Source organism: Columba livia, chromosome 8, assembly GCF_036013475.1.
Source record: "Columba livia isolate bColLiv1 breed racing homer chromosome 8, bColLiv1.pat.W.v2, whole genome shotgun sequence".
In the NCBI taxonomy this organism is placed as follows: Eukaryota; Metazoa; Chordata; class Aves; order Columbiformes; family Columbidae; genus Columba; species Columba livia.
In genome coordinates this window covers 31,250,119-31,266,323 of record NC_088609.1, presented here as the reverse complement: position 1 = coordinate 31,266,323, position 16,205 = coordinate 31,250,119, and the positions used below count along the sequence as shown (strand labels likewise).

Here is a 16,205-nt window from a genome sequence, read left to right as displayed (position 1 = left end):
CTTCCCCCCAAGGACCACTGTAATCTAAATTTCTCAGACCATTTTCATTCCCTCCCCAATGTTTGTATTTGCCTATCTCCCTGTGTCCTTGCTTCTCTTTCTCAAAAAACAGAGTATTCTTTTGTTCTGTTCCATATAACAGACTCCCAGGGAAATTCATTCAACCACAATCACCATCAATATTTTAAGAGGATAATCTTAAAATTTAATCCTAAACTTAATTTTATTTCATCTTAAATTTAATCTTAATCCTCAAATCTTATGTTATTCCTTAGGGTTCTGTAAGAAGAATATCAGGGAGCAAGAATTCTCCTATTCTGTTCTCATTCTGATAAATCACTTTTCTCATATTTATATTTTAAGTGCAGCTCCGTCACCTAGTGTTCCATTTCTACAAGTGTCTTCATTTTTTCATTTGCATTAAAGTTTTCCAGTATAACTAGAGCCCTCTGCCAATGAGACGCACGTAGCTCTTAGAGCAAAACAAAGATGGTCTGTGCATCAAGTCACGGAGAACAGAAACAACAGGAATAGTATGGAGCATCAGAATAACAGTGCAAGTACTCAGATTAGATTTTGTAATCTAACTGCACATGGGCAGATTTGGGGTATGCAATTTCCAACAAGAAAAGAGAAGCTGTTCTTCAAAAACAGTGCGCCAACAGTTGTATCTATTATTTACCGTGAACTTTCAGGTTATATTTTCTTTCTGCGCTTCCAGCTTCATTGCTTGCCACACAGACGTACTCTCCGTTATCGGACGGTGTAACAGAAGCTATGATCAGCAGCGTCCCGTCCTCCAGAACTGAAATCCCGGGTTCACTGCCTGTCAGCTCTCTGCCGTTACGGAGCCATTTGATGACAGGCTTTGGAATACCTAAGGTGAAAAATGTGAGACTTAAAGAAATGCTTCTTTTGGCACAGAATAAGAAAAAAAATCAATAAATTCCCACTGCTTGCTGGAAGCCCTACTGGCCAGGACAATGCCCATGGAGGCCAGGAGCTTTCAAACTTAGAGGAAGCCCCGACCGTTACAGTATGATTTTAACATTAAAAATTTTAACACTATAATATCCCTGTTGGCTCGCAATTGCTTTTTACACAACTTCCGCAGGCGCTGGTTATTTAAATCACTGATAGTTTTAATTTTTCCACATAAAGTATATATGGAAAATACTGTGCGTATCGTAGTTTTTTACCATGAAACTTAGTCATTTTCAATGATCAAACTTTTATCACTAAAACTGATAACAACGCTAGACACCTTTTGCCGGACATGGGAATGCAATGCGCTGATTTGCCACTCTTTCCTGGAAGGGACTGTTGTATGGAGGGTCCAGATCCTCGATAGTAGGAGACTCTGAAAGAAAATTAGAACCCAAATAAATTCATGACCTCTGCTCCCAGATGTAAAAATATGGTTTGGCAATACAAAACGCTTCTCAGTCTCTTTCGTTCACACACAGTCAGATTCCAATAACCCTCTTTCCACTGAGGAAATGTGCTATATAAGCAGTCTCAATTACAAGAGGAATATTTAGGAAGTAAGCAGTACAAATGGGGCTTTCAAATTCTACTGGAATTGGTTTTCTCTAAAACCCACTGTATTTGTTTTGAAGGCACAGACGGTGTCTCTGCTAAATCTGAAAAATACTATTTAAAACTGGTTTTTCTCATACCGCATATTAGTGCTACTTCCATCCTTTGTTCTTGCATCTCATTTTAAACTTGTATGCAGACTGAGACTATACAAAGATTTTTATAACTAAGTACATTTACTGGTAGTTCTTTGTTTTATGTAACAAGCAGTTCTCAGCACCTCCAATCCAAAGAGATCAGAATGTTGCCTTTAGACTATGACAAAGAAGAAATAATTCCTGCTTAGCTTGTCAGTCATGCTCCATTGACGGACGTCAGCCAATCAAGTGATTAAATTGGCACATTGACCACTGTTGCCCTGTCACCATTTCAATATCATAGTAACTGACTGAGTGAAGAGCTCAATTTCGGCTCATACAAAATTCCAGTTCCACTGAAAGCTGTGACACCAGGCTCTGAGGTTCAGAGACAGTGTTTGAAAGTTGAGAGATTTGCACACATAGAGATAATATTTGAAAAAGAGTTTTCCCATACTGGAATCTGATTTTAATTACCTACTACAAAACAAAATCATAAGCAGCTTGAAGATTTTTTTTTTTAATTTAAAAAAAAAGTAATATATTTTGAGTGTCTTTTTATTATTTCTGCAAACTCTCTAAAGATTATTTGCCTGTTCTAATTTTTCTCAGTAGTAGTTAACATCAGAACATAACATCTAGAACAGGTTTGGATTTTGCATCACGTAACAGACAACAGCAAAGAGCACTGCCCTCCAAAACATAAACCAGAGAACACTGGCATGTTATTACAGAGAGCCAGGCCAGGTGACAAGGTAACAGCCCCAATATAAATACCTTGAACTTGTAGGGTTATTTCTGATGTGTCGCTGCCCGCTACGTTACTAGCGACACACTTGTAGACGCCGGCGTCAGGCAGCTGGACGTTGCTGATGCTCAGAGCTCCATCCGGGCTGTGGCTGAACTGCCCATCGCCTGTGGGCACAGCCCCTCGGGCTCTGAACCAGGCGATAGCCGGGGGAGGGATCCCCTGGGCACTGCAGGGTATGTCCACTCGCTGGCCAGCCTGGGCTTTCAGAACTCGAGGCCCACGCTGTATCTTTGGAGGAACTAAGGGAGACAAGTTTAGTCCATGGGAATGTGATAAAATGATGTACATGTTAAATCTTGAGGGAAATTGTTTTCTAGTTTTGCCATTTAAGAAAATGTCCTTCCTTATTCACTAAAAATCAAATTCCCTCGGGTGACTAAGGAAGCAGCCCCATATGTTCTCTGCATAGGACAGGCTGTATGATACCCTATTGCTTAACTTATTTGAAGAAGCTACATTTCAAATTCTACTGCGTGACTCCACATGAGTAGTGTAATATTGTTATACTGAGCACTCCTAAGGAACTATGAGTATTGGCTATTTATATCGCAAAACAATTCAAAAGCTTTATGATACAGTTAATTACATTTTCTTTTTGACATTTTAATTTCCTTTCCCAAATCCCTGATCTTTGTATGCTTCCAAACACAAGCTGAGACAAGGACATAAAATATGACTGGAAGAGATTTTGCTGGTCCCAAAGAATAATACAAATCCAACATAACTCTTTTTGCCATCCTGTTCCTCTTTCTAAGGTTCATTGAGAATAATAAGACTTAAAAAGTATGTCTGAAACAATAACAAGTGCCATTTTTCCAGACTCTCTGTTAATATACAATTATGGATAAAGAAAGATGTGCGCTGATATCAGACTTCTCTACACACAGAACCAGACAACAGTCTGGTTTAGCCACCGTAACTGAACTAGCCTGGTCTGAAGGTTTCAGGAATTTGGCAGGAATTCCAATCTGGTACATTTATGGCACAGCAGAACTATCTATACATCCACAATTACGATTGATCAGCCTCATCCGGCTGCTGCACGCACCCTCCTCTGTGCTCCAGCCTGAGCTGGTGAAGATGTCCCTGCTCACGGCAGGGGTTGGACTGGGTGAGCTGGGAAGATCCCTTACAGCCCAAACTATCCTGTGGTTCTCTGATGCAGAGGTGACAGTTAAACACTAGTTTTGCTACCACCTGAGCAAGCAAACTTTTACATTCGCCATCAAAAGAGTTTGGCTGTGTAACTCCAATCAAGTTGGTGGGAATCTGACCCCCGGAAGCCTCGGGTGACTCTGCTGTTCTCAGTCACTGTTTGCCAACAGAGTTGAGAAAGCTCTTGCGCAGAGAGCAGCCAAGTGCATTAGAACAAAACTTTTCAGTTTTAAAAGCTCCTCTGGCCGACTTAAAAAGTCAGATGTCATACAGTGCTATAATTCTTCCATGAGTGGACATAACATTAAAGGAAGGGGTGTGTGTATATATATATATACACACACACATGTATACATAAGTGTGTATACAGTGCTTCCTTCCCAATCCCTAACATTCAGTGATTCTGTGTGTAATCAATAACAACTTGTATATTGAAATAATATGATCTGAAAGAATACAGCAATTTAAGGTACATTACGAAAAGTGTTTGAAAAGCTCTGCATGCTGCTAAATTCCACATGGAAGCTTGCAGATCGCTATCCTTTAAGTTAAAACTTACCATGTACACTGAGCTTCACTGACTGAGTCACATTCCCAGCGATATTTGTGGCTACACAAATATACATTCCACTGTCTGCAATTTGTGTCTCACTGATCTTCATTGACCCCGAGGGTAGGAAAGTGTGTCTGGAAAAATAAGAAGCAGATATGCTGTATAAACATGTATTGAAAGGTGAATGACCTCTGCTTACGCATTGCTAATGACTGCTATGAGCTAAAATAACACCATTCTACAGGGCACACGGAGCTGTGCCGCGCTGAGCCGCTGCGTTCAGAACACATAGTAAATAACTACAATATGAGATCCAAATTACAAAATTTGGTTCTAGTTCCTAACAGAACACATTAAAATCTGTCTTGTTTCTAGAAACAGACAAAAAAAAATGCTCAGCCCAGGTCAGCAAGTTAAACAGTTTTTCATACTATTTCACCCTGGCAAAAAACATGTTAGGACAGTTAAAGATGGAAGAAGCTTTTCTAAAGAGTATTCTGATTCAAAACCACCAGTTCTGATGTTTATAGAAATTGTCACTATCTATCATTAAATAGTTAACTACACAGTATTGATTTTTACTACAGCTCTGGTCTCAGGCTTGTAACATTCTTGATAGAGAAATACAGTTTTGGCCGGCTAAGCCGAACTCTTCTTATGTAGAAATCAAAACCAATAGAGATGGGGAAAAAAATGAGGCATTAAAAACAAGAGCTAAGAACCCACAAGAATAAATTCAAGTCTAGCATTCAAGGTTATAAACAGAATTTAGATTAAGTTGGGGGGGGGGAATTAGTGGTACCATCTGTCTGCCTTTCTCTGGCACAGTCTAATTAGGACAATGTTAGTATATGGGTATATTATGTATCATATGGTATAATGGTGAATTTGGGGATTGCAATGGCCCAGAGGGATGAACGGAAAGAAACCTGAGTGTATTTCCCCTGGGACACCCAAATCTGTCTGATATTATGATTCCTCCTCTGCTACCCATATCTTTCCAAACTTTTTTTTGGTGCTGGAGTAACCTATCTCCATTATTTTGTCCACTAACTAGATTTGCTTTCTGACAGAAGTTCCTTCATTCTGACTTGACTCTTTTACTTACGGGTCACATCATCTTTGGGTGGTCTCAAAGAATTTTGTTTGGACTAACTCTTTAATTTTTGCTGACATCTGTAAACAATTTCAAGGAATAGGCTTAGCTGGACTTCTGCTACTCTGGCAACTTGGATCCCTCCACAACAGCCATGAACAAGTAGCCTAATTTATCAACGTCTCCTGAGGTAAAATGAGGACAAGTAAGGGACCTAGAATGCAGATTGGTTAGCACATGCAACATGCTAAACAGACAGACACTCCCACACATTTGTAATCATCTGTAGTCTACTGGCAGCCCAGACTTTATATGAACAACAAATAATGCTCCCCTGAGCATAAACATGAAGTGCGTAAGAAAAGAAACTCAGTTTTTAAACATTTGTAATCAGGCACAGATTTTGTGGGTCCCTGGGCACCACCACAGTACGAATATAACAGGAACTGTTTCCCCTTGGCCTCCTGAGATTGGGTATAACCTGGAATGGAAGTTGGGCAATGACGCGTGGTCTTGGTGTCCTTTGGGAAGAGCCATGTGCTTGGTTTGCAAAGACAGTTTAAAGATCCAGTAAATCAGAGTCCTCACACCGAACAACCTAATATCTCCTGCCTGATCCCAAGGCAATTAGAAATTATAACACTTCCAAAATCTTGAAAGCTTAGATGCAATTTCACTTTTGTTTTCAAACATTGTTACCTTGGAGAGAATGGAGATATGAGCTGCATTTCTCTGGCCCAGGTAATTATGGGGGGTGGCAAGCTCTTCACTTCACATGGAAGCGTGACATCTTCCCCTGCAATCACCGAGATCTCCAGGGGTTTATCATACGCGTTTCCTTCCTCGTCTCCAGGCCTGGATACTCTAGGTTTCACTATGACAAGGAACATGTTAAGAAGCTGCCATGAATATACGTATTTGTACAAAAGTAACACCATGCACTTGTACTTCAGATTAAACATCTGTTTTTTTTAATCAGGTATATAACATTACAACCGTATTTTTAATGACATGTCTGAGACAGACAGCAATCCCTGTAGTGCAGATGTCCAGTGCCTGTAGCTCAGCTACTGGCTGATGCCTAAATGCAACACCACAGATACCAGCAAGACTGCACTATCTACCCAAAACACTGGATATAAAAGCAGATATATGCAGTTCATGCATATGCTGAGCTCTGTATTGCACAGGTAGTTTGCAACCAATACCTGAACCATGTTACACTACAGCACCAACACCTATAAGCCACAAAAGCTTTGCAAAAAAATGCAGACACATAAATCAAATTATTTTACAATATTGGGAGATGGTAGGAAGCTCTGGGAATGACGGGATTAAGGGATCTTCATTCTCATACCAGTAGGAACTTCTCTACCTATATGGACAGTTCCTGTCCACTTCCATCAAAGACAAAAGAATCCTCATCCAAGAACTCGATGTAACAGGTATCAGGAGGATTTAAAAGAAATATAGTGGCTGAAGGACAGGCGTTTCAGCATTAGGCATTTGTAAAATTGCCTCGTATGCAGATCCAGTGATCCAGGACAACGTCAAAAGCATTAATTAGAGATTAGTTTAAATCCTGTTTGCATAGCGAGTGTCCTAGTTCATAATCCACCTGCGCGGGTTTTGTAGTCCAAATCAGAACTCAACAGGGGAAGACAGACAATGACACTGTATTTGATTTTAGCTCGTACAGACCATAGACAGTCAGCTGGACTTTCCGTGTGGCATAACCAGCAGCATTTGTTGCAGTGCACACGTATTCCCCAGTCTCTTCGCCCCCTGGTGAAACTACGTACAGACTTCCATCAGATCCTGCAGAAAACTTCACATCGCTGGAAAGAATTACTTCTCCTTTCTGTGGGAAGAAGAAAAAGAAATAAAAATTGTCTGGATCTTCTAAAATAAACCAAATTACAATCACCTAATTTAAGAAAAGCAAAAGCTTACAGAGATCGAATTTAAAAAGAAAAAAGGAATATAAAAATTGCTAGTGGCTGTAAGCATTGCCCCAGCTTATCCCATTGCTGTGATCCATTCCTATGAAAACTGCTTTATTTACTGTAACGCTTGGTCAGATTTCTCACTGTGCAATATGCTCCATGCAGTTCTGCAGACCAAACAATTTGCAGGCAAACTAAACTGAGCAATATTTTAATTCACGCTACAGTACTACTTCTATTTTTTATGGCTGAGATGGACAAAATATTTCAAATGAGCCAAGAGGTGTGGTCCCAAAACTCCTTCCATACAAATTAACTAACGTCAACTAACTTTTCACACTCCTTGAGTGTCACCGCCTAAGCAGTAACAGCAGCAGAAGCACAGGGATTCTTATGCAGGGAACCTGTTTTTACGGATCTCAATTTAAAAAAATAAAAAATAAAAAAATCAAGGTTTTAACTGAGTTAATTTTGACATTGATTTCTTATGTTAAAACATCTGTGACTGAATAGTGACAGAAGGTTAATCCCAGAATACCATCATTTGACACACTTTCTTCAGAGGAGGAATAAAAAAGCCACTTTGAAGTAAAGCTTCAAAACAAAAATGAACGTTCAGTCTGTGGCAGGTTACCTAACCTCGAGGTCTCAAGTCAGAACAGGAAACCAAACAATTTCCAAAGTGTTAAAAACATAACGATACAGCGATAAGCAAAGCCCTTCCAAAGAACAGAACGCTGATCCCTTGGTGGACCACAGCCAGAACACACTGCTCTAAGAAACCTAAGCAGACACCAATAAATAGGGATTTCCAGGTCCCTCACAACTTAGGCTTTTGGTCTCATTCCTTGCATATAGGTTTTATGACAACCAAACAATGTGGTCAATTCATCTTTCACCAAATTACCTTGGACCACACAATAGACGGCTTTGGAACTCCACTGGCTTTGCAGGGTAATGTGACCGGGATTCCTTCAATGGTGCTGAATATCTGCTGGCCATGCTGAATTATAGGCAGAACTAAAGAGAAATGCAAATATTAAAGACGTGCAGAAGGTGGTTTTCAAACCCCACCACAACTCTTTGCAATAAAATCCTTATATTCAATTGCTACTTCTACAGGCAGGGGGCTTTGGGAGGTATTTCACATAGCTCATTGCAATGACTTCAGAAAGTCTTTGCCACATTATTCTCTGGCAACATTTTAGGCTTCCTGAAATAATACTGGGTGCAATTCAACCTGTGCAGCACCTTCTATGAGAGCGGATTCAGCAATTTTGGTGCAGACTCCATTTCCATCGGACAGTTCTTTGAACGGAGCAGATATGAGAGTAAAGAATTGATCACACTCCAAGCTCATTTAATCTTTGTTATAAAGGCTACAAAGTCATGCTGACTACAGTGATGGTTTCTGCAGGGTCTGACTGTTGGATGAACTTGAATAAAAATACCAAATCACTTCACAAAAATCAATAACAAGAGATAAGAAGAACCCCAGTTCCCCTACTTAACTGAGCTGGTTTAGAATTTACAACAGAAAAAAAAGAGGAGATCAGATTTAAGGCTATAACATGAAAAACTAGATCCTTCTAAAAACGTACAAAGATTTTCCTTTCTGTACTTTAATTCTGAAATACTCCAATAACTAGTGTTGACATGCAAGACCTTACGGACACTAAGTACTTGCCTGTATTAAAAAATATTAGCTCTTCTTAAAAAGATGCCACAGTGTCTTCAGAGAAAAATAAATTTCCCATAATTAATTTAACACATGAGAAAATTTCAGGCTGTAAACAATTAAGTCATGTCTCCACACAGAATTACTGTAAGTATCTTCAGCTGAAATACAGATGGGTTACCACAATGCTAACACTTCGTCTTGCTGTCAGTGTAATTTTTGGTACCTTTTAATTAAAGGGGGGGGGCGGGGAAAGGCAACATTTTGCCAAATTCATAATCCATTTTAATTCCCATTCTCCCATGAGTTGTGCTTCCTTCTATCAGTTATGAACCCCTCAGACAGCACTTTTCATGGTCTTCCAGTATATTCCCACTTGCATCTATTTTGTCAATAAAGCCAGAGATCGTGACCGCACACCCAACCTTTAGATGTTTACAAATGAGGATCTTTAGTGATCTCAAAATGGTGTTATTTTTGTTTCAGTTTCAAAACAGTCTCAATCACTCAGTTCTTTCCTGTGAAGTGGATCCAAATTCCCACCATGTTACTTTACAAAGTAACACGATACAAAAGCGGAAATTTGAGAAATTCATGTAACTGTAACAAAAAAGCTCTACTGAGAGCTCCTGTTAGGAAGAAACACGCCCTCATCTTGCGCTCAGCACAAAAGCAACAAGACAGTGCGTTCCTTACCGTACACATTAACAGTCGTCGTTTTGTTGCTCGTCCCAGCCACGTTACTTGCCATGCAGGTATAATCACCGCCATCCTGCAGCCGAACTCTTTCAAGGTGGAGGCTTCCATCACTGCGAATGTTGATGTAGGGATTGGGAACCAGCTGCCAATAGAGCGATGTAATGTTTTACTGAAGAAAATACTTGTTGATAATATTTACTTTGGGATGCCGGTGGCTTTACTTGGCTGTTTCACAATTTAAAACTTATATGTTTCTGGAGAATTTTACTAGAGCTTTTCCTACTTTCCATCTTTCATAAAAAGCTAATTTTAAATAAGAATTTTGGTAGCACCTTATATTTCCTGCTGGAGTGAGATTAATATCTGCAATGGCAACTCTGCTCAAGCAAATCACAGACAAAACTGCCACTCAGGCTTATAATTGTGCACTGAAGTAAAACCAAATTTAACTGAATTACTTTACTGCGTATTTATTGGCTATTCCAGTAACCCAATTTCATTATAGTTCCACTGCTGATGAGTGCAATGACTTGTTCTTCTTCCACAAACAGATCTTTTAGAGTTGTCACAATCTTCTACCATGCCACATCCATCAAGTGGAAGAGATCAGCTCTGAAGCGTACCATTGCGAAAGAGAAGAAAACTTAGAACTTCCACCAAAGAGTAATTTTTAAAAAGTTATATACCCTACAGCAACATCCAAAAAATCCATGAGCATAGCACCACGGGCTTGTGTTACAGAAAGGCTGTTAGAATGCAAAATTATTGCAGTTGTGCCGTGCTCAGAAAAAGCTGCATTCTTTTCCAACACTTTCTTTGGAGCGCGGCTTTTGCCGTGTGCTTACAATTACAGGCAACTAGCGCTACTCTACGGAGGAATTAGCAACTCAACAAGGAGGATCCTGCCAGTATTTCTCACGGAAGTTACAGCCTGTGCTGCTTGCACTTATACAGTCTAAAGAAAAGTTCGACGTTTCCCAGTGATACAGAAATTAAGCAGAAAACTCTTGCAAGCGAAAGGTCAAGTGTTCTGCTTGGCGACAGCAAATAAACATCTTGTTACCATTTTTTAATTACTGCTGTGGGGAAAAGGATGTAGTGGGAAATTAGTAAGCAAGAGAAAAACAAGGGCTTTGTAGGGATGTTGAAGTCAGTAATTTGGCCACTACTAAAGAAATGAAACTTCACTTGCAGAGATAACCTAGGCACGGTGTCTACATCACCCTTCTGACGCAGAAGTTGTAAATAATACAAATTGGCGATGTTAACGTGCTCTCCAGTGGGAGAGAAAACACAGACTTCCATGCTCTGAGCAGTGCCCCAGCCAGGGATGCTGACATTCATCTCATCCCATCAGTAACATTGAAAGTCGTGATGTTTTTAACCCTATACCTACAGAAATCGTCTGGTATCTTTATTGTTAAAAAAAAAAGGGGAAAATAAATGTTTTTCCATTATCAGGGTTCAAATTCCAGTACTTTTGTCATTCTGGTGGGATATTCCGCTAGCATGCCTATATTCAGGCTGAAATTCAGGAGCTAGAGAGAATACATAAAACTGCTTTGAAAGTAAGCAAAGTAGATAATAAAAGGACAATTCACACACACTTTGGTTCCAAATTCTTTTCTAGACCTGCACATCCCCCCCTACCATCTCCTGTTCCCTGACCTCCCTTCACAGTCAGAAATTCCCGAGTACAGGCAGCGATCAGAGAGAGGCACAACCATCAGGAATAAGCTATAATAAGCTATAATTTCCCCAGGGAATGGTGGTGCTCCCAAATTAAACCAAGTTGTTATCCTGGCTTGGAATGTCAGTTGTAGATTTTTCTTCTGGCAATAAATCTTACAGGAAATAAACCAGTTCTTACCACCATACTGTTTTTAATCCACCTCCGGTCTGGAATGGGGTTTCCAGCAAGCAGCACACAGGGCAAAGTGAGCTGCTGCCCCTCAATCACATTGGCTGTGGCTGGACTTACTCCAATCAGAGGCGTAACTTAAACAAAAGAATTAGAATCAATTACTGGCAATTTTTATACGTTCATGGAAGGTATGACATCTGAATTTTTATTATTAGTCCTGTTAAGAATGCTACTCGCAGCAGCATCAGACAAAGGTCTCCTTGTGCAAGGTACTATACAAATATAGAGTAAGAAACATTTCCTAAAATGAAAACTGTATCATTTAAATAGAAAGGAAAAAAAAGCAGTTAGAAAAAAAGTAGCCGGCAACTAACAGCATGAAAGTTCCAACATACTTAATTTTACAACAAAAAATACCAGAGAGACTTCTGGTATCTGAAATGCATCTGAAAAACAAAAAAATAAACAAATGAAGGTGTGGGGTAGCACAGAAGAGAAAAGGAAGCTGGAGGAATACACATCAAATGATCCTAAGCCTAATGAGTGGCAGCAAATGGAAGACGTTGTCCGGCTGAAATTGGATCCGATCCAGCATTTCCTCGAAAACTCATGTTTCCCTCAATACCAATTTAATGTATCATTTTTCCTTACTTAGGCAACATACCGAAGAACAAAAGTAGCAGGTTTGGTGAGGACAAAAAATAAGTGGTAGTTTTCTTCCGGCATAAAACTTTAAGGGATTAATTTTAAGGGTTTCTACGTGTGCTGTAAAGAGTCAACAGGAAGCACACACTGTAAATTCATTTTAAGTAATGAGGATTAAACAACACTTTTAAGTAGGTGAAAACATGTTGTCTGTCAAACAGCACTAGCATTACAGATTCCCACCACATGTTTTAAGTTAACAAATGGTTTCTTTGATGGCAGATAGACTCCATTCTTATCCTTCTGCAAACATACATTCCATAACATTATTTTTCCTTTTATTGCCAATTGTCCAACTGAGATAATAAATAATTGCTTAATAGAACAGCTATTGTCAGAGCTAGACATTTACTGTCTTCTTGAATCACTAAGATTCCTTCCCAGTTATATCAACACAGTGACCTAAGCAAGTTCCCTTTTAAGTTGCATTAAATGGCAGAAACCCTGTCATTAGCATTCATCATTATGGTGATTTGCCATTCCTTAATAAATTTACTTAGGTATAAGAAAAGGATAAATCACTTTTTTAAGGTCCACGTTATAAAGTATAGATGGAACTAATTCAAACTAATGTAGCCAGTGAAAAGACAACTAACACAGTGAATGGAACTTCTGCTCGCCTTGCCTTTCAGAGTCGTCACCGACATTAGCCAGCCTTACCCAGTCCGGTTACTGTGACCGTGGCTGGCCGGGACTGAATCCTGCCAAACTGGTTCTCAGCTTCACAGATGTACGTTCCTTCATCGCTGACCCACAAACCTACAGGTGGGAGTTAAAAAAAGAGATCAGACTGCAGCATCTCAGGTGATACTGAAAGTTTGTAATATATGGATACCCTATCATTTTATCTTTTCATTTCAAGCATTCAGTTTTGGCCAGATCACTCCTTTCCATCTGTCCCCAAGGACAGCAGCAATGTCTATATGAGCACTTGAATTAAAAAAAGCATTATATACATATATATGATATTTTTCATCACTTCATACATTGCATATACTTAAAACACTATATACTAAGGTGCACAGATAATATATGGCAGTATCCTACATATCCACACATACATATGCTATCATATAGCACATTTACTGTGGAATGTTGCTTATTACATACAGCAATGTGTGTCAGTCAGTATGTGAACAGATATCCACATAGTAGGACATAACACACGAGCTATTTACACTAGAAAGGAATTACTTCACCCAAGCTCATTATGTCTAGAAAGGAATAACAGAGCTAATTAAGAAAACAGCATAACATCACTTAGTGTAAGGGTGACTGAAATGCTTCAAGTAACTGAAACTGCAAAGCCACTCACAGAATTTCTGGTTATTACCCAAGTTAGGATTTGCCCAAACCAATGAGTTTAGAAAGACTTCTCTCAAAAAAAAGCCCGAAAAATGAAAATCCATGGCTCCGCAGTATCAACAGAGACAATAACCCACGTTTACTCAAACAAAGGGATAATAATTTCTATGAAGAAGAGTAAAGCCAATGACAAAACACATCTGAATTCACAGACTCATGGGAAAATGAACTGCTTAACAGCAGCAATAAAGTCAGTATCAGAAACACAACCTCTGATAAAAATACAGTCATTTTACAAAGTTAACAGTTTTATAAAGTGGCATAGTAACTTAAACGCATTGTGCGTCATATTCCCTTCTGGCATCTTTTCTTGAAAAAGTTTAGTCTCTACCTACTGTTAATAGACAGAGCCCCTGTTCGGAGTTGGCTGACGGAACTGACTGCAAATGGTCTTGAGAAAAGGGAAGCACCATTCAGCCGCCTCCACTTAACCTTCGGTTCTGGGTAACCCTGAACGTAGCACGGCAGCGTGATGTTTGAGCCGATATCCGCAGATTCATCACCAGGCTCCTGCGTGAAAACCGGAGGAGCTGGGGAAAAAAAAGAGTAAACAGAAAATGAATTGCGGTTGCAACACCACGTCCCATTACGCACAATGATTCTTCTAACAACAGATTCTCAACTCTAGCAACACCTTACAAAAACAACCTCGCATGCGCTGTACTTACAACAGGGAACTCAGAAACTCAGCAAAATGAAGATACAGCCACCCCCACCAGACCAACGTGCATACTCAAGTGTTAGCACTGTTAAGTTCCTCATCTCCTTCAAACAGTGTTGCTCACTGATTTGGAAAGCGTACGTGCCTGACAGGAACACGTGTTTAACAAGACGTGACGTGTCAGGCCACAAGCAGTTTGAAAGAATAAGGAAAAGAGGAGAGGAAGGGCTAAGTTTCAATAACCTTACACAGTAACTTAAGTTAGTTTAGTATATTCTCTACTTGAAAACTATGCTAGGTTCAGGTTTCAACAGTTTCCTCCTCCTCTTCCTCTCTCTTCCTCTTCATAAGAGTTGGAGTCCAAAGAGGACAAGGATACAGCTCAGTGAACACCACCAAAAAGGCATTTCCAGCACGCACACAGACTCTACATCTATTTGTGAGCAAAGTTCTGATAACCAAGGCACCATTAACCAGATAAACACTAAAATCAGAATATTCACCCTCTACATTGCAAGCTACTTACAGCCAACATCTAGAGTTATCTTCCCAGAAGCTGTCCCTGCATCGTTGGTAGCCACACACGTATAGTCACCAGCATCCAGATCTTGTGTTTCCTGGATCTTCAAAAGACCCCGATGAGTATCAATAATGAGAAATGGTGATGCCCTCAACTCTAAGTCACCTAAGTCCAGACAGAAAAAAAAGTAGTTTAAATATAACAGGGTATTTACCAAAATTATTCCAACAAAAGAGCGTCCAACTTGGAGATTAGTTTGCAACGTGACTGTATTCATTTAACAGATGAGTACTCTGTTTCCACTCAACTGAGTGGAAAAATTCATTACTACACTAGATACAATCCCTTTTTCTTTATTTGTTTCATGAGAGGAACGCAAACCCAAGTAGCCTTGGACGGAGACCAGCATGAGGACAGCATGCCAGGCTGTAGTTCTCCTTCCCAAATTAGAGACTACGTGTGGCAGCCGCTTGTCTGCCAGCTCTGTCCCCAGCTGGGATCTGAGCAGAACTCAGAAAACAGCTCTGCTGCCTCTCGAGCTCAGCAGAAGCCACAATACTAGTGTGTAACACTGAGAACTGGCCCACGTGCACTCTTTGGGAGGAGCATCAAAGCCTGATTTAAAAAATATAAGCCGAGCAGTAACTAGGTTGAGAGAGGTTCTCCTTCCCCTCTACTCCGCCCTGGGGAGACCACACCTGGAATACTGTGTCCAGCTGTGGCCCCTCAGTTCCAGCAGGACAGGGAACTGCTGCAGAGAGTCCAGCGCAGCCACCAAGATGCTGAAGGGAGTGGAGCATCTCCCGTGTGAGGAAAGGCTGAGGGAGCTGGGGCTCTGGAGCTGGACAAGAGGAGACTGAGGGGTGACTCATTCATGTTTACAGATAGATAAACGGCAAGTGTCAGGAGGATGGAGCCAGGCTCTTCTTGGTGACAACCAGTGACAGGACAAGGGGTAATGGGTTCAAACTGGAACACAGGAGGTTCCACTTAAATTTGAGAAGAAACTTCTTCTCCGTGAGGGTAACAGAACACTGGCCCAGGCTGCCCAGGGAGGTTGTGGAGTCTCCTTCTCTGCAGACATTCCAACCCGCCTGGACACCTTCCTGTGTAACCTCATCTGGGTGTTCCTGCTCCATGGGGGGATTGCACTGGATGAGCTTTCCAGGTCCCTTCCAACCCCTGACATTCTGGGATTCTGTGAGTCTTTAACTGCAGCGAGGTCAGAAGTAGCTTCCTCTCAGGGAAGGTTATTTGCTAACAGGCAAGAACAGGGTTTGTGTTTCAGAGGTGAAGGGCTGGACTGGATAAGCTATCTGTTGGCAATATCTACACCAAAGAGATTACTGGTTTTCCAGAAAATCTGCAGGCGGGTGGCTTAGACAATCACACACAGGCACCAACTGCTTTTTCTGAGAATAAATGTTCAGTCTTGAGATCCAGGATTCTCACTTCCATTTAAGTCTGTGAAATCTC

The 16,205-nt window shown here is 40.4% G+C and overlaps 1 protein-coding gene across 2 annotated transcripts in view; it reads right to left on the bottom strand.

Moving 5' to 3' along the window:
- HMCN1 (hemicentin 1) overlaps positions 1 to 16,205 on the bottom strand; it is a 186,274-nt gene that overhangs the window by 93,271 nt on the left and 76,798 nt on the right. For both annotated transcript variants that reach the window (XM_065072788.1, XM_065072789.1), the window contains exons 15-26: positions 14,736 to 14,894; positions 13,884 to 14,078; positions 12,844 to 12,942; positions 11,485 to 11,612; positions 9,612 to 9,756; positions 8,145 to 8,257; positions 6,993 to 7,152; positions 5,991 to 6,165; positions 4,202 to 4,329; positions 2,454 to 2,726; positions 1,265 to 1,360; positions 683 to 877 (exon numbers count right to left, since the gene is read on the bottom strand). In XM_065072788.1, the coding sequence (XP_064928860.1) occupies positions 683 to 877; positions 1,265 to 1,360; positions 2,454 to 2,726; positions 4,202 to 4,329; positions 5,991 to 6,165; positions 6,993 to 7,152; positions 8,145 to 8,257; positions 9,612 to 9,756; positions 11,485 to 11,612; positions 12,844 to 12,942; positions 13,884 to 14,078; positions 14,736 to 14,894 (1,866 nt within the window). The remainder of the gene's footprint in view (positions 1 to 682; positions 878 to 1,264; positions 1,361 to 2,453; positions 2,727 to 4,201; positions 4,330 to 5,990; positions 6,166 to 6,992; positions 7,153 to 8,144; positions 8,258 to 9,611; positions 9,757 to 11,484; positions 11,613 to 12,843; positions 12,943 to 13,883; positions 14,079 to 14,735; positions 14,895 to 16,205) is intronic.